The sequence below is a fragment of the Tupaia chinensis genome, unplaced genomic scaffold (assembly GCF_000334495.1).
Source record: "Tupaia chinensis unplaced genomic scaffold, TupChi_1.0 Scaffold000604_1, whole genome shotgun sequence".
Lineage (NCBI taxonomy): Eukaryota > Metazoa > Chordata > Mammalia > Scandentia > Tupaiidae > Tupaia > Tupaia belangeri.
Window position 1 is genome coordinate 3,157,578 of NW_006160122.1, and position 26,102 is coordinate 3,183,679.

The following is a 26,102-nucleotide window of genomic DNA, read 5'->3' on the forward strand; positions in this document are numbered from 1 at the left end:
ACAACCACAGAGGCAATGAGGGAATCATATCTGAGTTTTTACTGAACTGATACTCATCTCTTTCCTTTAAATTTGCTCTCTTAAAGATCTCACATTTCTTTCCTTTTGTCAAACCACAGTTTGGGGATTAATGGTATTTTTTTCCTTTCAGGCTTTAAATGAAGAGATTGTTAATAGAAAAAAGAATGTAGATCAAGCTATTAAAAATGGCCAGGCTCTTCTGAAACAAACCACAGGTACTTTGAGAAGTGCATCTCGTAGCCCCTCTACGGTTTCAAAGATAACCACGTATGCAGGGGAGAAACACCCTTCCTTAGCCCCTTCTCCTCGTATCTGTGAGAAGCTTAGTTTAAAAACTGAAAGATTTCGTTATGTCACATCCGGGTATAGACCGCGATTCCTCCTGCCCTCCAGTCCAGCATTCACCGACAGGTCCTTACCCTTAGTGCGGGATTTTAGGCGAAGTCACTACCATGGGGAAAGAGCATTTATAAAATTTAAGCTCCGATTCGAAGAACGAGTGGTTGGAGGGACCCCTCATTCCCTGGTCTCTTAAACGTGAGTAACTGTGTGCTGTCTGGCTCAGGTGAAGAGGTGTTACTCATCCAGGAGAAACTGGACGGCATAAAGACGCGCTACGCAGACATCACAGTCACCAGCTCCAAGGCCCTCAGGACTTTAGAGCAAGCCCGGCAGCTGGCCACCAAGTTCCAGTCCACGTATGAGGAGCTCACCGGGTGGCTGAGGGAGGTGGAGGAGGAGCTGGCAGCCAGCGGAGGACAGTCTCCCACAGGGGAGCAGATACCCCAGTTTCAGCAAAGACAGAAGGTGAGCTGTTGTCTTATTTTTGTAAAAGGAGAGAATGGTTTCCTCTTTATTAGAATCCTTAACCTTGAATCTAAACCAAAAATTGCTCTGTGCCTCCTTTCCTTACGTGGACAGCAAGATTTGAATTAAAGACGTATGTGAGAGTCCGTGGTAATGGCTTGAAGAAGAGAGAAATGGAATCCTCACTGTCCAGGAAGACTACTTCATACATAACCCTTTATAATTTACTTTCGTGCTTCATTCTGTAAGAGTGCTTTACGGTTGCATTTGACTGCCCCGCAGGATGTAGTGCAGCTTTACGTGGCACGTACACCGTGTGGTTCAGCGCCTATGGTTAAAGCAGTATTTTTCATTTCATTTGCATATAGAAGTAAGGAAAAAAAAAAAGATTGTACTATTGTTTTACCTAGAGACAGTCTGACTTAGGAAGTCTCGCAGACAGTTCTTAGTAAGCCACAACTAAACCTAGAGTCGGGCTTCAGAATGATTGAAAAATCTAAGACAAGAAAAAAATAACCGAAGGAAGGAGGTCAGTGCCTGCTGGGATGTGTGGTAGAGAGAGCACTCTCCACCCAGCACAGCGGCTCGGTGCTTTATTTAGCAAGTTGTGGCCTGAAACCTTTTTTCCCTCCTTAGGAGTTAAAGAAGGAGGTCATGGAGCACAGGCTGGTGTTGGACACTGTGAATGAGGTGAGCCACGCTCTCTTAGAGCTGGTGCCCTGGAGAGCCAGAGAAGGGCTGGACAAACTTGTGTCTGATGCCAACGAGCAGTACAAACTGGTCAGTGACACTGTTGGACAAAGGGTGGATGAAATTGATGCTGCTATTCAGAGATCACAGCAGGTAATGTCTGTAATACCTCCGCGATGATATTTTAGGTAATGGGGGTAGATGCGTGAGATGGAGTACGTACGGTCCACATGAATACAGGCTCAGGAATAAGAATAAGGTCACGGCAAACTGGATGCAACGAACATACTTCAGTGATGGGAAATGATTGGGTAGAGGCTTGTGAGGTTAGATCCTGGTTTGGCCCAAAATACTGACCCCCTGAACAGAACTGTAGAGAAGAGACTGTGTGAGTTTTTTCCTCAGCTAACGCCCTGCTAAGCAGGTCAGGATGATTAAAGTACATAGTATCTACACCCAAAGGGTTCAAATGCAAGCAGTTTAGTTGGACATAATCAACTGTCTTAGCACTGCAAGAGGGGAAGGAACCAAGAACTATAATTACTATCAAATATGCAAACCAAAATAGCGGAACCATTTAAAATAGATCCCTCTCAGTAAACACAGGTGTCATATTTCCCTTGATCTCTTTTCCTTCCTGCTTTCTGGAAAAAAGTTATGTAGCTGGATATGTACCTGTTAATGTCCTGTGCATAAAATACACACACGCTTGCGTGCACATGTGTGTATGACCTGATCCCTTCGGTTCATAACAATGAACATGCCTCCTGAATCACACAGGTTTTTGCTCTGACTCCGTATTGTTTTTTTAGTTCTGTTCCTAGCCTTGGCTGGATGGTTCAATAGGAAACGTCCATGTTCGCAAGAAGCTTACTTTTCTCTTTAAGTATTAGATAATGGGCTGGCTCTGTGATACACCAGAAATGCACTGCTCACAGGAAGCTGGGTCTCATATGGCAACCGCATGTCAAATACCCAGCCTGGTCAGCCTCAAACACCCTGAACATGCAAACATGTGCCCCAAACCTGACTGCTTGGAGGACCGGAAGAAGGGGATCACAGTGTGACCAGACCCTTGGGAGGGTGCTCTTCTCTCATGCATGCACGTGCATTTTCTCATGAATAAAGACAGCACGCTGGGTTTTTTTAGAGAGATTTTTGCACTCACCAGAGAGACAGACAGACAAAATGAGAAATCACACCTCCCTAGGGGAATGACCACACCACAATCCATTCTCTTCCATTCTCTAAAGATTTTAGGCATGCACGCATACACACCCAATGTGAGTTTAAGCCGCCGAGTACAGGACGTGAACTGTGGTCAGCCATGTAGGAGTCCAACAACGTAACCATTACACCGCTGGCTGGTCCCAAGACAGCAATTAAAAAAAGAAAAAAAAAAGGCATAGGTTGGCAAAAGACAAGAGGAAGAGAGAAAAGATTGAGGGACCTTCATGAAACAGCAGACATTTAGGTTTTTGGATTTTGTTATTACATAACCATTTAAAGGCTTGGTGTTCTGGGCTCTTAAGCATCTTCAGCTGAGCAGGTACTTCCAGGTTAACTTGACTCAGCTGTCTGGGGCCATGCGAGGCTTATATTTAAAGATCTCTGTTTAGTGTCTGGGCAGGAAAAGAGGATTGGCCCTGAGCGGCCTCATGAAAGCTCTCTGGTTAGAAGTATATTTCTTTTGAAGGAAGTCAGTTTCTACTTGTTTCTAACTATGGGACCACTAACTGGTTCTGTAACCTCTTTCAAAGAATGTGAAATACCAATTTTAACTTGTTTACTTTTTGTGAATTGCCAGTGGGCACATAAGATCACCAGAGAGAGAGGAAGCGAGGGAAAGCACCCCCAACCTGGGCCAGGGTCATGCCACGATCTACTTTCCTCCATTTCTCCACCCCGTTAGGGTTTGGGGCTTGCCTGCACACATACCTGGTGTGTTTTTCAAGCCACTGGTATTGGGATTCGAACCTCAGTTGGCCTTGTGGGATCCAACTTTTTAAGCTCAACATTTGATTGCTGTGCTACAAGGGCCAGCTCACTTGTTTGCATCTCAATTTGTGTTGATAACATCTTCCCCAGTTTTGATTTTACTTGGTGGAAAACAAACTACATTTCTGAAGATCCAAGCTTTCTGGTTTGAATAAATTATAGTTGTAAAAAGTAGCCCTTAGCTGTATATAATTTTAAGTTTTTCTTTAATATGTTTATTAGTATGAGCAAGCTGCTGTCAAATACCCAGCCTGGTCAGCCTCAAACACCCTGAACATGCAAACATGTGCCCCAAACCTGACTGCTTGGAGGACCGGAAGAAGGGGATCACAGTGTGACCAGACCCTTGGGAGGGTGCTCTTCTCTCATGCATGCACGTGCATTTTCTCATGAATAAAGACAGCACGCTGGGTTTTTTTAGAGAGATTTTTGCACTCACCAGAGAGACAGACAGACAAAATGAGAAATCACACCTCCCTAGGGGAATGACCACACCACAATCCATTCTCTTCCATTCTCTAAAGATTTTAGGCATGCACGCATACACACCCAATGTGAGTTTAAGCCGCCGAGTACAGGACGTGAACTGTGGTCAGCCATGTAGGAGTCCAACAACGTAACCATTACACCGCTGGCTGGTCCCAAGACAGCAATTAAAAAAAGAAAAAAAAAAGGCATAGGTTGGCAAAAGACAAGAGGAAGAGAGAAAAGATTGAGGGACCTTCATGAAACAGCAGACATTTAGGTTTTTGGATTTTGTTATTACATAACCATTTAAAGGCTTGGTGTTCTGGGCTCTTAAGCATCTTCAGCTGAGCAGGTACTTCCAGGTTAACTTGACTCAGCTGTCTGGGGCCATGCGAGGCTTATATTTAAAGATCTCTGTTTAGTGTCTGGGCAGGAAAAGAGGATTGGCCCTGAGCGGCCTCATGAAAGCTCTCTGGTTAGAAGTATATTTCTTTTGAAGGAAGTCAGTTTCTACTTGTTTCTAACTATGGGACCACTAACTGGTTCTGTAACCTCTTTCAAAGAATGTGAAATACCAATTTTAACTTGTTTACTTTTTGTGAATTGCCAGTGGGCACATAAGATCACCAGAGAGAGAGGAAGCGAGGGAAAGCACCCCCAACCTGGGCCAGGGTCATGCCACGATCTACTTTCCTCCATTTCTCCACCCCGTTAGGGTTTGGGGCTTGCCTGCACACATACCTGGTGTGTTTTTCAAGCCACTGGTATTGGGATTCGAACCTCAGTTGGCCTTGTGGGATCCAACTTTTTAAGCTCAACATTTGATTGCTGTGCTACAAGGGCCAGCTCACTTGTTTGCATCTCAATTTGTGTTGATAACATCTTCCCCAGTTTTGATTTTACTTGGTGGAAAACAAACTACATTTCTGAAGATCCAAGCTTTCTGGTTTGAATAAATTATAGTTGTAAAAAGTAGCCCTTAGCTGTATATAATTTTAAGTTTTTCTTTAATATGTTTATTAGTATGAGCAAGCTGCTGATGCAGAACTAGCTTGGGTCGCTGAAACAAAACGGAAGCTGATGGCCCTGGGTCCGATTCGCCTGGAACAGGACCAGACCACAGCTCAGCTGCAGGTGCAGAAGGTAAGCATAGCCCCGATGCGCCCTGCTATGTCCAGAGCTGGGGGAGTCATCAGTAGCTTAGTGTGACCAGAAGACTATTTCTTATCCCAAGTGGAAGGATTTAATGTCATGATAGTAAATAGAGATTAATTTTAAGTATACTCGGCTGGAGTGAAGAAGAGATTTTTTTGCTTTGTGAAAAAGTTAAAATAGGCCCATTAATCTAGGAAAGAATGGTTAGCAATTTATTGGATGATATTTAGGAGGGAAGATATTTTTGTTAGCTACTAAAAGATAAGCATTGGAAAAAAACAAGGAAAAGAAATAAACATTAAAGATGTTGGGTAAACAAAGTGTCAAACTTAGAACCATTTTTGATGTGGCTTTATGGCAAGGAATTTCTCATAGCTTGCGTCTTTCACTAGTCCGGGCCTAGGAGCCTTTTACTTCTTGACTTCAGTACAGTTTACTTTTCAAAGGCTTTCTCCATCGATATCATTCGACACAAAGATTCAATGGATGAACTCTTCAGTCACCGGGGGGACATCTTTGGCACATGTGGAGAGGAGCAGAAAGCTGTATTACAGGTGAATTACAGTCATCTCTTACCGTATCCTTCTTGCCTTCATCATGGTGAATTAGAAGTGCAGTTGTGAAATGATGATGGAAAACCTTAAACCTTTTTCTTCCTTGACTTTCTTGTTTACCGATTATTACTAAAGCCCAACTTGATATTCTGACTCCTGACCCTGCATTCACAAATGTCTAAACAGCTGTACTATATCATGTGAAATACACATTAGAACAGAGGGTTTGCTCCTTATTCTTGGTCCATAGGCAGGGAGCTTTGAATTACTTGGCAAGTTTTTATGGCAGTTTTTTCAGAAGATGTTAATTTCTTTTTTGGGTACTTCTAAAAGTTTATATCCCCCCCTTTTTTTATTTTAAATTTTATGCCAGAGAGTGTGTGTGTATCTTAGAGAGAAATTACCCACCCGTACGCACCCCGTGGCCACACTGCAACCCTTTTCCTCATTCCTCCTCCTCACTGGGATTTTGGGCACAGGTGCCCAGCGTGGCTGGGATTCGACTGCGGTTATCCATGCGGGATCCTGCGCCCTGTGCACGGGGCTTCATCCTACGCTACAGGACTGGCCCCTGGACACCCACCTTTAAAAGGATTGGCCAAGAGAGTTCATCTGTAGGCCAGTTTGGTTTGTTTTTATAAAGAGTGTGATTAACCACCATTTCCTCAGAAATCTTCATAAGTGGACTGAGCTACTCATCCTAAATATTGGAAACATTAATGCCAGGTTTCTGAAGATTTTTTTTTTTTTATCAGAGGAAGGAAAGAAATAGAACTTGATAGCAAAGACGTCATCATAGTCCCTGAGATGAGGTCCCCCCCACCCTGTTTTTGCTATAGGGCACACAAGCTCACTAGCGAGAAACAGAGTGCACGAGGGGAGTGAGAAGTCAACCCCCAGGGAGGATAGCCACTCCACGATCACTCTCCTCCATTCTCCTCTGAGATTTGGGGCATGAACATATGCGCACCCAGAGTGGTTTTCTTTCCTTTTTCTTTTCTTTTTTTTTTTAAGAATTATTTTATTTAAGGCTGGCAAGTGGCGTGGTGGTTAAGGCACTGAACTCCCATGTGGCCGGCTGTGGGTCCTAGTCCTGGACCTGGCAGCTTGCCTTCTCACTTTCCCTCTCTCTCTCTCACTCTGTCCCTCTTTGGTCAAATTTGAATAAATAAATAAAGTTATATAAAATAATTCTTTTTTAAAAAGAATTTTAAAAGAATCTTTAAAGACTCGGACCCACAGTCGGCCATGTGGGAGTCCAGCACCGTTAACCACCATGCCACCTGCCTGCCCCAATCACTGTGCAATTACAGTGCACAACCTGGTATTTCCCAGCATTAATACAGTGTGTCTTAGCCAAGTCACATCTGTAGACTTTTTACACACACACACACACACACACACACACACACACTTTCATAGAAGGGTTCATAGTAGTAACACGTACACTGTTTGCTCGTTCGCTCACAGGAAAAGACGGAGTCTCTGGTACAGCAATACGAGGCCGTCAGCCTACTCAACTCAGAGCGGTATGCCCGCTTGGAGCGGGCCCAGGTCTTGGTGAACCAGTTCTGGGAAACTTACGAAGAGCTCAGCCCGTGGCTTGAGGAGACTCGGGCACTGATAGCCCAGTTACCGCCTCCCGCCGTCGATCACGAGCAGCTCAGGCAGCAGCAGGAGGAAATGAGGGTGAGGAGCAGGCCACGTTTTATTTTACTGCGAGACTAAAACTGGCGCCATAATTTACTGAAAGCACGATTTAGTGCCTACTGGGTGCAAGTTCCACGTTAGGAACATCACCCTAATTCTTAGGATTTCCTTGCACAGTGAAAATGCTTATCTGAAGTATTCCCTTCATTGTTTAATATGAACCAGTTAAAGAATAAAATGATGGGGATATTGAGAGCCTAGGTACTACAGAGGTAAAGAAAGAACTAACTAAAAATCAAGGGTATTGAAAACATTTCCAGGGACACTGGGTTTGTTAGACTGAAGGCGTGGCCTACCACCATTCCCACTTGGGTAGGCCCTGGCCAGAGGGAGCCCTGTGAAGGAATGTCAGAAAACATTCGCTGCATGTGGTTAAGATGAGGGGGAAACTTGCAAGTATTTGAACTAATGCTGTTACCATTAAGACTCTTACTTTCATGCTTGTTTTATTTCTGGTTTATGGCTTCTGCTGTTTTGCGTTCCTATATTCCTGTAAGTAATGGGCTGTAAACTGGAAGTAGACGCTAGTGAAGTCAAGGAGTCACCAGATACATCGCTGTTCATAGCTTACCCTGCTCAGCATCTCGCCCTGGGGAGGCAGACAAATCCCAAGGCGTCAGCCCAAGATTCAGGTGTTGAGATTTCTGTCCCCCCACAAATGGTGCAATCCTGGGACTGGCTTTATCCATGATAGAGCATGTGTGCGCCCATGTCAGAGGGGGAGAGAGTGATGAGCACCCCCACAGTCTGGCCATGCTGCTACCCCTTCCTCCAGGCCTCCAGCTGGTCGGATCTCGGGCACGTGCGCCTGTTCCTGGCACATTTCAGGCTGACCAGGCGAGGGATTCAAACCAGTTGCCACATGGGATCCATTTTCTCTTGAGTAGTTCTTTACAGTTATACCACAGAGCCCACCTGACTTGCTGGTTTTTAACAATTCAGTTTATTCCTCATAGAACAGGTATTAGCTCTGAACAAAATACCTAAACATATTGGCATAACAATGCTCCTTATGTTTTATTCTGTAATTCTTTACATAGCAATTAAGGGAATCCATTGCTGAACACAAACCTCATATTGATAAGCTACTAAAGATAGGCCCACAGCTAAAGGAGTTAAACCCTGAGGAAGGAGAAATGGTGGAAGAAAAATACCAGAAAGCAGAAAACACATATGCCCAAATAAAGGAGGAGGTGCGTCAGCGGGCCCTGGCTCTGGACGAGGCCGTCTCCCAGTCTGCCCAGGTACGTGTGTCTCCCACCCGTGTAACTCCGTCTGCCCGTTAATCCTAACAGACAGTGGTCCCTGTATCAGGCATGCCTCTGTGCTCGGAAGTGACCAGAACAGCTGTTGGTAACACACTATCTGTAGAGGAGGAAGCTTTGCCAATCTGCATTTTTATTCCGAGAAACATTGATAAACTGACACTGTGAGAGGGTACAATGCATCTTGGCTGAAACATATTTTCTGTTGATGGTTTCCCTGAAAACGTGTTCGATGATCCTTTACCAGCAATGATTTGGGGTAAATTTATCTTGCAGATTTAAAAGCAACGCCTGCCTCAACAGGTCAGGTTTATCTTACTGAGCCCGTTACTTTGAGGCTGAGCGTGATAGCATATCACTTGGAATACCCAGGAGGCCACCAGCTATTGAGTAGTTTCTAGTTCAGAGATGCTTGAGCAGGGAGAAGAGAGAGCCAGAGGGCAGCAGAAAGCACCAGCAGTGGAGTTGACAGCATGTAACTACATACTTCTCAACTAATATATTCCCGTTAGTGGCACTTGCGTCGTGTCTGGGTATTTTATTCCTATGTGTTGTCAGTATTCCTGGTTAATATTTGTACTTACTCAAGTTTCTCCCCCACCTCCCGTCCCATCTCTCACTCACATTGTGGAATGTGTTACTGTGTGTTGTCGCTGCCTGCTCCTGTCCTCCCCACATCGTCACATTTCATTGTTGTGTTGACCGCGCCCACCATTGCAGATCACAGAGGTAAGGTCCCCACCCCCGCTGGGATTAGGGTGTTATGGAGCTGGAAGTGGCGGGCTTTATCCATCAGGAATTTTCCTGTACCTTTAGTGGACTGGATCTGACTAGTGTGGTTTATAGTGCCAGTTTCACTGGGGGTGGAACACGGAAATGAGGAAGTGATGGGAAGTGATTTTGATAAGAAAATCCCACCACGGTTTTTTGTTTTAATAGGACACTTAAAATTGGTAAGCTTCACTTGAATTAATGAGTCCACAGTGGGATTTAAGTAGCTTTTTTAGGAAGTCTATTCATTTATTTTGTTCCCTTTGCATCAGGTGATCAGTGAGAATTTTACCACTGTAGTCATGTTACTCAAAGTGCCAGCAAAGTTGGAAGGTTAATGGTTCTTTAAGAATAAAGTTAGCTTTGGCCTTCCTTAGTTACCTTTCATCATGCCAACATTTACCTTTTTGTGTTCCATATGGCGGGTTGGGTCGTTAAATTGCATGCCAGGTCTTGTGGCATATTAAGTTCCCCACCCGTTTATGCAGCTGGTGGAGGGCAGCTAACTTCTCGGTCTGATTTGTTGCATGCAACTGTCATCTGAGATGTTGACACACTGACTCTCACCAGTTTCATGGTCTTGTCCCTTTCTCGTCACATCAGTCGAAATAGGAGAAAATACTGTGGCAGCACTAATGATTTGAGTTGGTTTCTAATATATTATTATCCTTTGATTCTTAAAATAAATCTTGTCATTTTTTGGTGTGATGGGCAGCTCTGATATACTGTGCCCAAAACAGTGTCTTATCCAAGCCCAACATTTAACGTCACTGGGTGAGGTGAGCTCAGGGCGCCCTGTGCCGTAGTGGCTTTCAGTCTTGTCCCCACTCCCTAGCGTTCCCCCGAGAAGTGCGGTGAGTATTATGGTGATGGCTCACATTCCACCCTTTGTTTAGTTCCACGATAAAATCGAGCCTATGTTGGAGACTCTGGAGAACCTGTCCTCTCGCCTGCGAATGCCCCCCCTAATTCCTGCCGAAGTAGACAAGATCAGAGAGTGCATCGGCGACAATAAGAGTGCCGCCGTGGAGCTCGAAAAGCTGCAGCCGTCCTTCGAGGCCCTGAAGCGCCGTGGAGAAGAGCTCATTGGGAGATCTCAGGGAGCCGACAAGGATCTGGCTGCAAAAGGTACTCGGTGGACCTAGTTGTTTTTAAAGAAAATCAGTAGAATCGATTCCAAGCTGTGGCTATCTCCAGCATCCCACCAGATGCATTTCCTTGAATATAAAGACAGTTTCCAAGTAATGAGTATTCCAGAAAGTCATTTGGAAGTCATTTGTGATTCAGGACACATTTCCCCATTGAAACAAAGTTACAATTGCCAGTTAGATTCCCAGGCCAGGAAACAAATGCTCCTTTAACCCCTGATGTGAGCAAACTTGCAGTATCAATAGTGGCTAGAACATAACCATCTTTTATAACATTATCCATGGGAAGTGTACAACAAGTTCGACACAGAGCGGCGGAAATGGAGTTCTTATCTCAGCCCGTTTGTAACTTCGGGATTTGGGGTCCTGGCAGTACCTTTGTATTCGTGGACAGCTCCTTTCCAGGTTGCCTCTCTGATTCCCTTTGTGAGAGACCAACATAAGCAAAAAATGCTCATTTAAAAGTAATGATAATAAAGCTAAAGTAGAAAACTGTCCTTCAATTACAACTTTTTAGAGTGTTTAAGAAAGTTTGCTTGAAAGTATCGAATTAGATGGAATTTCCAATGAGACTGATTTCCAGTTCTGAGAGAGTTCTATTCACATCTTCCTCACCCCCCCCCACGCCACCCCCAGAAATCCAGGATAAATTGGACCAGATGGTATTCTTCTGGGAGGACATCAAAGCTCGGGCCGAAGAGCGAGAAATCAAATTCCTTGATGTCCTTGAGTTGGCAGAGAAGTTCTGGTATGACATGGCAGCCCTCCTGACCACCATCAAAGATACCCAGGATATCGTCCACGACTTGGAAAGCCCCGGCATCGACCCGTCCATCATTAAACAGCAGGTTGAAGCTGCTGAGGTGAGGAAAACTGAGACCCCTTCTCCTACACGTTTGACCTCCAAGAAACACTTTATCTACATGTGTTATGTTGCATTAACCCCTTTGTCAAGCTGAATGCCTTAAAATTTTGTTGTTTTATTAATTACTTGATTAATTGATTTTGGGGGTTCAATTGTGTTATGTGCCTGCAGTTGCTGAAAGGATGTGAGGAGAGTGAGAACTCACCCCTAGTGGGTGGTCACACTATAGTCTTTTCTCCATTCTCCTTTTAAGATTTTGGGTATACACACACACACACCTGGCAAGTTTTTCAAGCTGCAGGGTCCAGGACTCAAACCACACAGTCGGCCTAGTCAGCCTAGTCAGCCTAGTCAGCCACATGGGATCCAGCTGCCTTAACTACCATGCTGCTGACTGGCCCCTAAAGTACTTTTTTTTTTTTTTTAAGAATTACTTAATTTTATTTATTATTGTTACTTTTTAATTTGACCAGAGGAGTTGTATGAAGGGGGCATGAGAAAGCAAGCCACCAGGTCCGGGGTTGAACTGTAGTCAACCATGTGGAAGAGGAGCACCTTAACCACCATGCCACTTGCTGGCCCTTAAAGTACTTTTTTAAAGTTAAGACTTTTTCCACTTAAAAGAATACCTGCTTATGGGCCAGCACATGGTGTCATGGTTGGGGCACTGGACTCCCACATAGCTGAGTGTAATTTGCGTTCCAAACCTGGTGACTTGCTTTCTCACTTTCCCTTTCTCTCACTCTGTCTCTCTAATCAAATTTAAAAATAATTGGAACCAGCAGTTGGCATAATGGCTATATTTCTGGACTCCCATGTAGTCAACTGTGGTTCGAGTCCCGGCCCCAGCGGCTTTCGAGTACTTGTGGGCTCTGTGATGGAGAGGAGAATGGAGAAGGGACTGCAGCATGGCCATCCCCCTGGGGGGTGATTTCTCACTTTCTGTATCTCTATTTCTCTCTGTCTTTCTGGCACGCACACACACCCTGTAGCAAATACCTCTCAAACAAAAAAAAGTGAAAAAAAATAATGATAACAAATAAAATTAATTAAATAAAAGAATTATTTCAAAATCTGCTTGTTATAGTAAATTTCTTTACTGTAGAAAAATAGAAACAGAATCAATTCTGGACCCATCAGAGATAGCAATCATTATTTTGAAATACTTTTTCAAGTCTTTTTGAGGGGTCAAGTTCCAAAGATAGAGAAAGGAGGAGAAAGTATCCTCTGGTGAGATATGGTCACACTGCAGTCCCTTCTCCAGTTCTCCATCCTGTCAGGATTTGGGGCATGCATGCACATGCACCCAGCGTGATTTTCAAGCTGCCAGCTCTGGGGCTTGAGTCATGTGGTAGGCCATGTGGCATCCAGCTTCCTTAACCATTAGACCATGGACCAGCCTGGGTGTCTAGTTTTTACTAAATGCCTCTCTCAACCCCTTCTTGTTCGTTTATCGTAAGCCAACCTATCTTGGTATCACTTCTTTTATTTTAGCTATTTTTTCCTATAATTATTTATTTAATTTTATTCATTCATTTATTCATTTCTTTTAATTTGACCAGACACACACACACAGGGAAGGTGAGAAAGCAAACCACCAGGTCCAGGACTCAAACCATGGTCGGCCATATGGGAGTGTCCAGCGCCTTAACCCCCACACCACCTGCTGGTCCCTGTATTTTAGCTATTTCTTTGATACAGAAATTCTACCCCTTTCTACCTCTTTCAATGGCAGGTCATGTACAACTGTTAATGATCTAACACAGACCTGACCTTTTTCAAGATTATATAACTTACATTGCCTATTAAATTTGTGACATTTATTGTTATTTTACCCTTTTCGATATACTTCTTTGTAATAGATTTATGGCTATAAATTATAATCTCTTGGCATAAGGAAGGAATGAGCCTTTGGTAAATTATTGAAGTTGATTGTACCTTTCCCATACTTTCAAACATACATATATATGATACATATTTTTTGTTGTATGTATGTGGGAAATAGCCACTTAGAGTCTGAAGCTTCACCATCTACAGAAGTGAAATATTGAAAATATTGAAATGCTCATGTGAAATTGACAGTTCTGTTGAACATCTGCTATGGTGGGGGTCTAAATCACAGTTGCAAAGTTTGGAAAGCTCTTTTCTGATTTCTGTCTTGGCCTACATTCTGTTCATTTACACGCAGACCATTAAGGAGGAGACAGACGGTCTACACGAGGAGCTGGAGTTCATTCGCATCCTTGGAGCAGATTTGATTTTTGCCTGTGGAGAAACGGAGAAGCCCGAAGTGAAGAAGAGCATTGATGAGGTGTGGAGCGATGGATGAGGGATTGAGATGAGCATTAGTGGATGCAGGCTGAAGAGTGGCATCAACAGAGGAGTCTGATTCGTTGTTTTTTCCCCTAGATGAATAATGCTTGGGAGAATTTAAACAAGACCTGGAGAGAGAGGCTCGAAAAGCTGGAGGATGCCATGCAAGCCGCCGTGCAGTATCAGGACACACTGCAGGTGAGTGGCCAGGAGGTGGCCACCAGGGAACCACGGGTTCTGCCTTCTCTGTCATTTTCTGAATTCAGCACAAGAATGGGTCACTTTCACAGGCCTGTGACATTCACACAGCTTAAGTCGGTTTGTGTCTACATTTCTAGCCCAACTTTCCCACTCGTAGAAATATGCCAAAGTTCTTTCTTCCTGCCATTCTTATCATTGCATGCTTATCGCATTTCTACTCACTCAACTGGCCTTCCTCCGGAAGTCTCAGTTTGCTCAGGATTCCAAACCCAGGTCATCTTGAAGTGCAGCTTAGAATAGGAGTTTCAGGACATTATGAACTGTCCAGCTGGTGAAGAGAAATACTAACTTTCACTCGGGTTTATTATTTCCAGATCGTAGTTTGTTTTGGGCATCATCCTGATGATGTTGGCTCTATTCTTAAATCTGTAGTTCCACAATTAAGATCATTATCCATTACCTCTGCCCACTACCTAAAAGCACAAATGGCACCAGGTGCTTTGATTCATCCCTTCTTTTATTAGTAGGAAAAATGCTAATACTCTGATGATGCGTGTATTTTTATTTTTTCCTTTTTTGTTTTTTTTTTTTTTAGGCTATGTTTGACTGGCTTGATAACACTGTGATCAAACTCTGTACCATGCCCCCTGTTGGCACAGACCTCAACACTGTTAAAGATCAGTTAAATGAAATGAAGGTTTGTACATGGGGATGGCTTTAGAATAAGAGTTGTTTCTTTTTAGGTTTTAAAGGCTTGGCTTGATGTTGACCTTACGTATGTCTTTGGTAGGAGTTTAAAGTGGAAGTTTACCAACAGCAAATTGAGATGGAGAAGCTCAACCACCAGGGTGAGCTGATGTTAAAGAAAGCCACTGATGAGACAGACAGAGACATTATACGAGAGCCACTGACAGAGCTCAAACACCTCTGGGAGAACCTGGGCGAGAAGATTGCCCACAGACAGGTGAGCAGAGTGGAAGAGTGCGTAAGTAAACTATTACCTGCTCTCTCTTCTAATTTCCCAACTAACATCCCTTTTCTGTCTTTCTCTGAGTAGCATAAACTAGAAGGTGCTCTCTTGGCCCTTGGCCAATTCCAACATGCCTTAGAGGAATTGATGAGTTGGCTGACTCACACTGAGGAGCTGTTAGATGCTCAGAGACCAATAAGTGGAGACCCAAAAGTCATTGAAGTTGAGCTTGCAAAGCACCATGTAAGTATTTTCCTTTTTGACTCTTAACTCTGTACTAGTTTGAGAGCAGAATCCTCTCAATGTTATTCGTACTTTAGGGAGCCAGACTTGATGACATCCATAGAGATAAATTATGTTCAATATTTTTAGGTTCTGAAAAATGATGTTTTGGCTCATCAAGCCACAGTGGACACAGTCAACAAAGCAGGCAACGAGCTGCTTGAATCTAGTGCTGGAGATGACGCCAGCAGCCTACGGAGCCGTTTGGAAACTATGAACCAGTGCTGGGAGTCGGTGCTACAGAAAACAGAGGAGAGGGAGCAGCAGCTTCAGTCCACACTGCAGCAGGTGTGTGCGACATCTAGGTGGGAGAGAGGAGCTGGCAGGTAACAAGCACTCAGACAGAAAGCCTAAGCCAGAGAGAGGTCGGCCATTCGGGGTACAGCCGTCTGTGTCTTTAGAGTGAGGGCCATGCTGTGCTGAAACCAGTCTGGAAAAAATAGCTTTTGGTTGACTAGTTTGTTTTCAGATTAGTCTGTGGACCAGGCTCTTTATTTACTATTCAGAATTAGGAGCCTTTTCACTGTAACAAACCTTACTCACAGATTCACTTTTTTCTTAGATCAAATCAGGTTCTTCCTATTCCATGGTACCTTAGTCAATTAACAATTCTTCTCTCTTTTCTTTTCTTTTTTTTTTTTTAGAGGTTTTTTTGCTATAGGGCATGTGCGCTCACCAGAAAGACAGAGAGATAGAAATTCGAGAAATCACCCCCCCAGGGTGGATGGCCACACCGCAATCCCTTCTCCTCCATTCTCCTCTCGGGATCTTGGGCACACACACACACACGCGCCCAGCGTGAGTTTAAGCTGCCAGGTCCGGGACTCGAACCATGGTCGACTACATGGCAGTCCAGCAACATAGCCATTATGCTAACTGCTCGTCCTATCAATTAACAATTCAACAGATTGTACCAGATATCTGCAGTATGTTTTATCGAGGTCTGAAGAATTCCACTAGATTCTAACAAACAAACAGAGGGCCTCGTTCTACTCCAGAAATAAAACGACTCTACCCGCAAGCAGTCCAAACCGCCACCCTGTCCCCCAAGATAAATCACTCGTGTGATCATTTAGGAAGTTTATTTGTGAAGCTAAGAGTCGATTACTGACATTGCTCATATGTCTTTTTCTCCAAAGGCCCAGGGTTTCCACAGTGAAATTGAAGACTTTCTCTTGGAACTGACTAGAATGGAGAGCCAGCTTTCTGCATCTAAGCCCACAGGAGGGCTTCCTGAGACAGCCAGGGAGCAGCTTGATACACACATGGTAACAGCAGTTTCCTGAAACCGGGCATCGGCGTCGCATGTGCATTCAGTAGCTCCCTTCTGAGTTCACAGGAATATATGGATCTGAGAATCCAGAGTAGTGCATTTTCACCAAAAATATAGTACCCTTGGATTGCCGCATGTCTGTAGGCTTCTGCCAGCCTGTGACAGGCAGTAGTAGTGATGGAAGAGCCTCCTGGAAGTGTGTTGCTGAGGGGGTAAATTCTGAGCTCAGTTTAGTCACCGTAAGAGTATTGACGTAAGGGTGAGAACATCAAGAAGACAGTGTGTTTTTAAAAAGAAGACTACTTAGTGGAGGTTTGGGGAGTCGAATAGATATAGACAATATTTTTAGAAAGTGTCTCGAGGACAGAAAGCCACGTAATGTCTAGGCAAATCCTTCATGATAAAGGGAGATAAATTATTGGGATCTATCTTTGTGATCTTGGATCCTAAAAAAATATGTATTTTTTCCTTCTATTTATTTGACATCACAATTATTTTAATATTAAGAAAAGACCTGTGAGCTTCATTCTCTATTCACTCATCCGCTTATAAGTAGATGGTGAGGCCTTCCTGGACTCCAGACTGCTAGGGAGTCTGTGTGGGAGAGTCTCCCAGGGAACTGGAATTACTGATCTTTCCCGTCTTCCGTAGGAGCTCTATTCCCAGCTGAAAGCCAAGGAGGAGACCTACAACCAGCTGCTTGATAAGGGCCGGCTCATGCTCCTGAGCCGCGACGACTCTGGGTCCGGCTCCAAGACAGAGCAGAGCGTGGCCCTCTTGGAGCAGAAGTGGCAGGTGGTCAGCAGTAAGATGGAAGAAAGAAAGGTATGGCCGCGGCGGCATGCAGCGTGCAGTTCTTCTGTCTCACTAGTTGGCTTGGAGATCACATGTAATCCCCATTTCAGATGTGTGCAGATTTCAAAGGCCGGTGTAAGAGGAGGAGCTGCAGAGCTGATACCCCCAGAGTTGGCTTAGTAGTAACAAGCCATCCGTTCTGCCGTCTCATTTTCTATTTCCCATCTTTGTCAGATTGAGTCGGCCGTCTTAGTTTCTATGGATACTTGCTTTTGTAAATACTCATTGCTTTTCTGTTGGGTCGTCAAAAAAGTCACGATGCATTTTTACGTAGAAAAATAACGTCGTGCCTGTTCCGACGACCCAGTGAATCTACCAGTTAAGACATCACTGCTTGTGGCTGCTCATTTATGGGTTTTATAGCCCGTATTAACCACCAGTTTGTGTTCCTACTTAAAAATAAGGTTTTACTGGAGTTGGTAACTTAGAATTAGGAGAATGGGGACAGGGCATGCGGGAGTATGACAAACAGTTTTCCACAAGGAATTCAATTTTTAGTATTGGTGCAGTATACAAGGAAATTTACTGAAATTCAAGAGAGAAATAAAGTATATGACCTCCTCTCTCTCTACCTCAAAAACAAGTTCATTCTTCTCTTCAAAAGCAGAGAAAAGAGGTCGGGGATCAGAGCATTTGCCTAGGAGGACTGGGCGTTGTGCTGTGTTTTGTTTTAATTGGCAGAGGACATGTGCACTCGTGGGGCGCAGGGAGAGAGCGCTCCCACCGCAGGATGTGGCCACACCACGTTCCCTTCTCCATCCTCCAGCCTGTGTGGGCTTTGGGCCATGCAGGTGTATGCACCCAGTGTTTTTCCAAATCAGGTTATTGAATGACTTAGGTTGGGTTTGTACATTTTCATAACATTCAGTATAAGGTTTTTTGGGAAGTTGTAAAAGTGACATGGAAGGAGCTGGCAGGTGGTATGGTGGTTAAGGACACTGGACTCCCACATGGCCAACCACGGTTCAAGTCTTGGTCCTGGCGCTTGCTTTCTCACTTTCCCTCCCTCCCTGTCTGGTCAAATTAAAATAAATAAATAAAGTTAAATAAAATAATTGTTTTTTTTAAAGTAACATGAAAGCACAAAGAGGAAAATGAAAATCATATATAATCCAGTCAGCTAGAATTAATAACAGTTAGCATTTATAAGGTATATCTTGGGATTTTTCTTGAATATTTTGTATATATATATATTCCTGTCCTTTTTAAAAGAATTAATTACATTATTATCATCATCATTATTTAAAATTTGCTGTAAGGCATGCATGCTTACAGAGAGAGGCAGGCAGGGGGAGGAGAGGGGGGAAGAGGAGATGCTAGGTCTGGGACGTGAACCTTGGTCAGCCGTGTGGGAGTTCAGCGCCGTAACTATATCGTCACCTCCTTATTTTACTTTGCCTGTCTGGTGGATGGGCCTGAGGCGGAAGGCATCGCCAAGATGTGGAGGTAGCAGTCTCTGAGGAGCACGTGTGGCAGACTCAGACATGGCCACGTCCCACATTTCCACGTAATTAGACAGCATTGCCCTAAACGTCATCGTTACAGTAAACTGCTCTCCATGTGTTTGATTTTACACCACAAAAAGCACATTAAAGGAGGCTGAGGCTTAGCCACAGCAGGCTACAGCTCCTGCAGCCATCACCTCTGGCAAGCCCGTCCGCGTATGTTTACGGAATAGTTTGCGTTCTGCTCTTCGTGTCCCGGGAGGTGGACTGTGGCGAGAAGAGAACTTAACTGCTGTCTGTGCTGCTTCCTTCCCCACGTGCACAGTTCTTTTCCAGCTGTTACGTCTCAGACACTAATAGTAAAGTGTCCCATCCTTTATAAACAAGGCGTGTGGAGACTGGTGAAGTGAGGCGTTCTTAGAGGTCACTGCACTCGGTGTACCGTTCATGCCTTTGTTGCTGAGGCCGTAAGTCCTGCATCGGGCACTTTTTCATTGTGCATGTGTATGTTTTACTTTAAATTCAGTCAAAGCTGGAAGAGGCCCTGAACCTGGCGACAGAATTCCAGAATTCCCTCCAGGAGTTTATCAACTGGCTCACTCTAGCAGAGCAGAGTCTGAACATCGCTTCTCCTCCCAGCTTGATCCTCAACACTGTCCTCTCCCAGATCGAGGAGCACAAGGTGACCGGGGCGTTCTTCCGAGGGGACTGCTTGAAGTGAGGGCTCCTTCACCTTATCCCTAGCTTATGGAGAACCTTGTTCCCCCAGGTTTTTGCTAATGAAGTCAATGCTCATCGAGACCAGATCATCGAGCTGGACCAGACCGGGAGTCAGCTCAAGTTCCTTAGCCAAAAGCAGGATGTTGTTCTGATCAAGAACTTGCTGGTCAGTGTGCAGTCTCGGTGGGAGAAGGTTGTCCAGCGATCTATCGAGAGAGGGCGCTCACTAGACGATGCCAGGAAACGGGCCAAGCAAGTAAGTCGTGGACGAAGGGCAGTGGTCTTGCTCAGCCTTGGGCGGCATGTAGCGCCTCTGGGATGGGTCTTGTAACTGTTGTATAGTTTGCATATTTGTTCAGGTGGTAATTTATTTCTGATACCATTTTAGTTCCATGAAGCTTGGAAAAAATTGATCGACTGGCTGGAAGATGCAGAGAGCCACCTGGACTCAGAGCTGGAGATATCCAACGACCCAGACAAAATTAAGCTTCAGCTTTCTAAGCATAAGGTAAAGCGGCTAGTCACGCGTAGCTTGTGAGCTTGTGTTCACTACAGCGTGCAGCTCGCTAAAGATGAAATCAGCTAGTCAGAAGAAAACCCACTGGTTAATGTCAAAAAGTCAAGAGGAGGGACCAGCAGGTAGCATAATGGTTGCGTCACTGGACTCTCACCTAATCAGTCACGGATTGAGTCCCGGATCTGGTGGCTTAAAACTCACACTAGGCACTTGTGCGTTCGTGCCCAAGATCCTGAGAGGAGAATGGAGCAGAAGGGATCGCGGTGTGGCCATTCCCCTGAGGGGTGATTTCTCACTTTCTGTCTCTCTGTCTCTCCAGTTAGTGAGCATACCCTGTAGCAAAACTCTCTCTTTAAAAAAAAAAAAGGTGGGGGACCAGCAGTTGGTGTAATGGTTATGTCACTGGACTCCCATGTAGTCGACCGCGGTTCGAGTCCCAGACCCAGTGGCTTAAACTCATGCCGGCCACGTGTGCATGCGTGCCCAAGATCCCAAGAGGAGAATGGAGGAGAAGGGATTGCAGCATGGCCGTCCCCCCTGAGGGGTGATTTCTCGCTTTCTATCTCTCTCTCTCTGTCTTTCTGGCGAGTACACGCATCCTATAGCGAAAACCTCTTCCAACAAAAAAAGAAAGTCAAGACAATAAAACTAGGGTTCTATTCCATGTCTAGACACTTTAACCGTGATGTTTGCTTTCTTAAATAGGAGTTCAAGTAAAGTTGTTTTGGGAGTAACCAGTTAGAAGCAGTTGTGTGTGGCCCAGTGTGCTGATAGATACTGCTGCTTGGCAGGCCGAGGCCACACAGGTGGCTTGGCTCATCCCAGGCCTACCCTACAAACCAGCGTGGCAGTGCACACCTGTAGTTCCAGCTACTTGGGAGGCTGAGGCAGGAGGATCATGACACAGTGAGAACCTGTCTGGGAAAAAAAAAGACATATACTGCTGTGGAAGGCATTAGGGTTCTATTCCATGTCTAGACACTTTAACCGTGATGTTTGCTTTCTTAAATAGGAGTTCAAGTAAAGTTGTTTTGGGAGTAACCAGTTAGAAGCAGTTGTGTGTGGCCCAGTGTGCTGATAGATACTGCTGCTTGGCAGGCCGAGGCCACACAGGTGGCTTGGCTCATCCCAGGCCTACCCTACAAACCAGCGTGGCAGTGCACACCTGTAGTTCCAGCTACTTGGGAGGCTGAGGCAGGAGGATCATGACACAGTGAGAACCTGTCTGGGAAAAAAAAAAGACATATACTGCTGTGGAAGGCATAGACAGAAAAGGACAAATGTCTTAAGGAGAAATTGGGAATTTTCATTCAACTTTAGTGCCAATCTTACTGTGTAGGCTTTCTAGCTGATGACTCTAGTTTTTTTCATTCCAAATCAAGATGTCATTTGACTTTTAACACGTTTTTATTTCTTTTGTTTCTGGAAACCATAGGAGTTTCAGAAGACTCTTGGTGGCAAACAGCCTGTGTATGACACCACAATTAGAACGGGCAGAGCACTGAGAGAAAAGACCGTGCTCCCTGACGACGCTCAGAAACTGGACAACCTCCTGGGAGAAGTCAGAGACAAGTGGGACACCGTCTGTGGCAAGTCTGTGGAGCGGTGAGCGTGGCTGTCCGCCAAGGGTCTGCGTGGTATCCCCAAAGTGACTGAGACACTTGGGTCCCATCAGAGGTCACCGCGACGATCAGTAGGGTGTCCCGTGCTGCCTTAATGTCTCCGGTTAATTCCAGGAGAGTTAGGAAGTCATTTGAATCAAATATATTAAAGATCTCATTCTAGTGGCCAGCAGGTGGCGTAATGGCTAAGTCACTGGATTCCCACATGGTCGACCACTGTCGGAGTTAGGGACCCAGGAGCTTAAACTCCTGCTAGGCGCATGTGCACGCATGCCTAAGATCCAGAAAGGAGAATGGAGAAGGGACTGGGGTGTGGTCATCACCCATGGGGAGTGATTTCTCACTTTCTGTCTCACTGTCTCTCCAGTGAGCGCATGCGCCCTCTAGCAAAAATCTCTTTTTTTAAAAAAAAAAAATCATTTTGAACTTGAACCTTTACAGATGCGCTACTACTGCATATGTGGCAGAGTGCCCACCAGTCATTCCATCCTCAGGACTACCACTGTGCTAAGGATCATTATTCCTGATTTACAGCAGAGGACAAAATAGTCAAGAGATTTCTTAACTCTCACAAAGTCACTCGGCCCCTGATTATCAGGGCTGGGCTTAAACCTAGGCGTGTTGGCTCTCCCGTACCCTCTATGCCCTGCCAAGTGCTACAGCTCTGCACCAGCTGCACTCTGGTATCCTTTGATGAGGCAGGTCGTGTTCAGAGAAGAGCCGCTCAGGGTCACGTAGCTGGTCCAGCCAGGAGTTGAATTCTTAAGACCATCGTCCTCTTTGGAAGCGAAGCAAAGTGACTAACACACTTGGGTCAGTAGTTCTGTCCAGGTGTCATCGCGGTGTGAAAGGGTACCGCTGCCGGGATGGGGTGTGGTCATCACCCATGGGGAGTGATTTCTCACTTTCTGTCTCACTGTCTCTCCAGTGAGCGCATGCGCCCTCTAGCAAAAATCTCTTTTTTTAAAAAAAAAAAATCATTTTGAACTTGAACCTTTACAGATGCGCTACTACTGCATATGTGGCAGAGTGCCCACCAGTCATTCCATCCTCAGGACTACCACTGTGCTAAGGATCATTATTCCTGATTTACAGCAGAGGACAAAATAGTCAAGAGATTTCTTAACTCTCACAAAGTCACTCGGCCCCTGATTATCAGGGCTGGGCTTAAACCTAGGCGTGTTGGCTCTCCCGTACCCTCTATGCCCTGCCAAGTGCTACAGCTCTGCACCAGCTGCACTCTGGTATCCTTTGATGAGGCAGGTCGTGTTCAGAGAAGAGCCGCTCAGGGTCACGTAGCTGGTCCAGCCAGGAGTTGAATTCTTAAGACCATCGTCCTCTTTGGAAGCGAAGCAAAGTGACTAACACACTTGGGTCAGTAGTTCTGTCCAGGTGTCATCGCGGTGTGAAAGGGTACCGCTGCCGGGATTCTGTACTACGCTTTTTCTGTTCTAGACAGCGGTTTCACTAAAACGTCTGAACATCTGTCTCGGCCCCAGTTTACTCTATTTCTAACTGTTCTAACAGGGAAGTCACTCTGTAGAGTTCCAGCATTACTCCCTTTCAGCAGGTAGAATTGTGGGCCATTCATTAGAAGAGTTCCTAAAAATGGCGTGGTTTGTGTCTCTCAGGCAGCACAAATTGGAGGAAGCCCTGCTGTTCTCCGGCCAGTTCATGGACGCCCTGCAGGCCTTGGTCGACTGGTTATACAAGGTAGAGCCTCAGCTGGCCGAGGACCAGCCCGTGCATGGGGACCTCGACCTCGTCATGAACCTCATGGATGCCCATAAGGTGAGGAGTGGGCCCCGGGCTGCCTGAAGGACCACGCCGTGGGGCCTTGTGCTTCCGTATTCTTCTGCTTCGTGTTAACCGCCGAGGGGAGAGAGTCTGAAAGAGCCTGGGTCTCCACTCGTGAAACAGGCAGCTCCTTGTTTTGTTTTGAAACAAACTTGCTGGGATTCTGCATCAGTCACAAAGAATTCACCAAAATTGGTTTGATTCAGATCTGGTGACGTGTAAGCCTCGCTCTGCAGTTTCCCCTCTCCTGTTTGTCTCTCTTTGTTGACTCACAAAGTGAATTTAAATTCAGAAAACCTCAAGAAATGCATTTCCACTGACTTCCAAAGTGGAAATGGGTCGGGTTTTTTTTTGTTGTTTGTTTGTTTTTAACTGCTTCCAAGCCTAACAACCCAATGACAAGCACACGGGTATGTGTGTCGCCCGCGCCTGTCATGGGCTGTGTGATGACCCCCCGGATTCAGCACAAAGCATTCAGCTTCGCCTCAAAACTACGTCAGATTGTTGTTGTGTGCTTGGGAGCTATGTTCCCTGAATCGGGAAGTGTTAGTGTAGTCGCTGTCATTTACAGCTGAGGAAACGGGTGTCAGACTAAGCAGCTCACGCAGTTTCCCCCATCTTAAATGCCTGACATCCTGAGCTGCACCTTCTTCGTGTTTTCTGACCCTGGGCCCTGCCTCTCCTGTGTGTCTGTGTCACAGCCGGGCCCACCACGGAAATGACGACTTTCTCTGTGGCTTTGCTTCCTGCACTGAAAACATCCTAAACAAATGAACTGTTTTCTTTCCTAGGTTTTCCAGAAGGAACTGGGAAAGCGGACAGGAACAGTGCAGGTCCTGAAGCGGTCAGGCCGGGAGCTGATCGAGAACAGTCGAGATGACACCACATGGGTAAAAGGGCAGCTGCAGGAACTGAGCACTCGCTGGGACACCGTGTGTAAACTCTCTGTCTCCAAACAAAGCCGACTTGAGCAGGCCTTAAAACAGGTGAGGGCTGACCGGGGGGCGGATCCGAGCAGACTCATTGTATTTCTGTATTAGAATTAATTCTGGTCTGCTCTACAAGACTTCAGTTTTTCCAAGCTCTACGAAGAAAGATGCCCTTTGTGGAGCTCTGACAGAGCCATGAGGTGCCTGTGGTACGGAGGGCTCAGTCCTAGGCCCTCTCCCTGGCATCCTCTGGGGTCTAGGACCTCAGCTGCAGAGGACATAGGTTCAGTTTCTGCTTGGTCATTTCAGGCAGAAGAGTTTCGGGACACCGTCCACATGCTGTTAGAGTGGCTTTCTGAAGCAGAGCAGACGCTTCGCTTTCGGGGAGCACTTCCTGATGACACAGAGGCCCTGCAGTCACTCATCGACACCCACAAGGTAACTTGGCCCTGGGGTGCGGTGACCCGTGCTGTCCACCAGAGAGGGCTGCTCCACTGCTGAGCAAAAGCACTGCTGCCTGGAAGTGTCAGACCTCACAGAAGCAGCAAAACCAGGGGGTGCCCGGCTCATCGATTTGCAGGGATGGGAGAGAGGTGACTGGAGATTTTCGCGACACATTAAACATCCACATTTGTTCGTTGACTATATGCAAACAACACATGTTGGTTGTAAACAAGCTGAACTCCCTGGTGTTGAGTAGAGGGATGCGCGGACTGTTGTGTCGTTCCCCGCCCCCCCCAGAAGCACCCACCAAGCTGTAGGACAGGATGCAGTCCCTGAGCCTCACTCTACCCTAATGATGTGGGCTAAAAACAATTTCCTTTTTGATTTTCCTGTTATGTAGTCAGAGGGAGTTTTTTTGTTTGGGTTTTTGAGGTTTTTGCTATAGGGTGTGTGCGTTCACCAGAGAGACAGAGCAAGAAATCACCCCCCAAGGGAGGATGGCCACACCACAATCTCTTCTCCTCCATTCTCCCCTTGGGATTTTGGGCACGCCCGCACACATGCCCAGCGTGAGTTTTAAGCCACCGGGTCCAGGACTCACTCCACGGTTGGCCATGTGAGAGTCCACCTACTGGCCCCCCTACTCAGAGATTTTTAATCTTGATTTTGTTGTTGTATTGTGGGTATTTGAGGAATGTTCCAGTGTTTTACAGGTATCATTATATTTTTCCACAACAAATACGTTTACGAATACAGAAATGAATAAAAAAGGGATGTTAAAAAAGAGAAACTAACTCAGAACAGTAAATGGACCGTTCCTCTGCGTGTCCCTATTCTTTGCTGTCATTTCTAGCAGAGAAAGTTGTTCTGTGTCAATGTCAGAGCCTGACCACAGTCTTAACCAGGTCTGTGTCTACGCATGGAGGGGAAGTAGTCACAGGAATTCTTTGTCTCAGTGAAGCAGTGTTGCCAGAGTAGATTTCTTAAGGTTTCGTTTCAAATCATTGTCATTTAGGAATTCATGAAGAAGGTGGAGGAAAAGCGAGTGGACGTCAGCTCAGCAGTGGCCATGGGAGAAGTCATCCTGGCCGTCTGCCACCCCGACTGCGTCACCACCATCAAACACTGGATCACCATCATCCGAGCTCGCTTCGAGGAGGTGAGTCTCCGGTTTCAGGGAAGATGCCACATCCCACAAAACGAGGTTGTAGTGATGAGCACTACCGAGCCCGCTGTCCCTCCCCCCAGTGGGGGGATCCTCCGTTCTCTGTGACGCCCTCAG

The 26,102-nt window shown here is 45.6% G+C and overlaps 1 protein-coding gene across 8 annotated transcripts in view; it reads left to right on the forward strand.

The window, feature by feature from the left end:
* The window catches only part of MACF1 (microtubule actin crosslinking factor 1), a 278,797-nt gene that overhangs the window by 224,305 nt on the left and 28,390 nt on the right, over nt 1-26,102 (forward strand). For all 8 annotated transcript variants that reach the window (XM_027775768.1, XM_027775769.1, XM_027775770.1 and 5 more), the window contains 26 exons: nt 152-236; nt 587-828; nt 1,465-1,671; nt 5,008-5,127; nt 5,586-5,693; nt 7,164-7,382; nt 8,444-8,647; nt 9,389-9,397; nt 10,336-10,567; nt 11,224-11,450; nt 13,641-13,763; nt 13,862-13,963; nt 14,562-14,663; nt 14,757-14,930; nt 15,024-15,179; nt 15,309-15,506; nt 16,358-16,486; nt 17,143-17,316; nt 19,318-19,473; nt 19,561-19,767; nt 19,900-20,019; nt 21,464-21,633; nt 23,282-23,441; nt 24,239-24,433; nt 24,686-24,814; nt 25,836-25,979. In XM_027775768.1, coding sequence (XP_027631569.1) covers nt 152-236; nt 587-828; nt 1,465-1,671; nt 5,008-5,127; nt 5,586-5,693; nt 7,164-7,382; nt 8,444-8,647; nt 9,389-9,397; nt 10,336-10,567; nt 11,224-11,450; nt 13,641-13,763; nt 13,862-13,963; nt 14,562-14,663; nt 14,757-14,930; nt 15,024-15,179; nt 15,309-15,506; nt 16,358-16,486; nt 17,143-17,316; nt 19,318-19,473; nt 19,561-19,767; nt 19,900-20,019; nt 21,464-21,633; nt 23,282-23,441; nt 24,239-24,433; nt 24,686-24,814; nt 25,836-25,979 — 4,092 coding nt within the window. The remainder of the gene's footprint in view (nt 1-151; nt 237-586; nt 829-1,464; nt 1,672-5,007; nt 5,128-5,585; nt 5,694-7,163; nt 7,383-8,443; nt 8,648-9,388; nt 9,398-10,335; nt 10,568-11,223; nt 11,451-13,640; nt 13,764-13,861; nt 13,964-14,561; nt 14,664-14,756; nt 14,931-15,023; nt 15,180-15,308; nt 15,507-16,357; nt 16,487-17,142; nt 17,317-19,317; nt 19,474-19,560; nt 19,768-19,899; nt 20,020-21,463; nt 21,634-23,281; nt 23,442-24,238; nt 24,434-24,685; nt 24,815-25,835; nt 25,980-26,102) is intronic.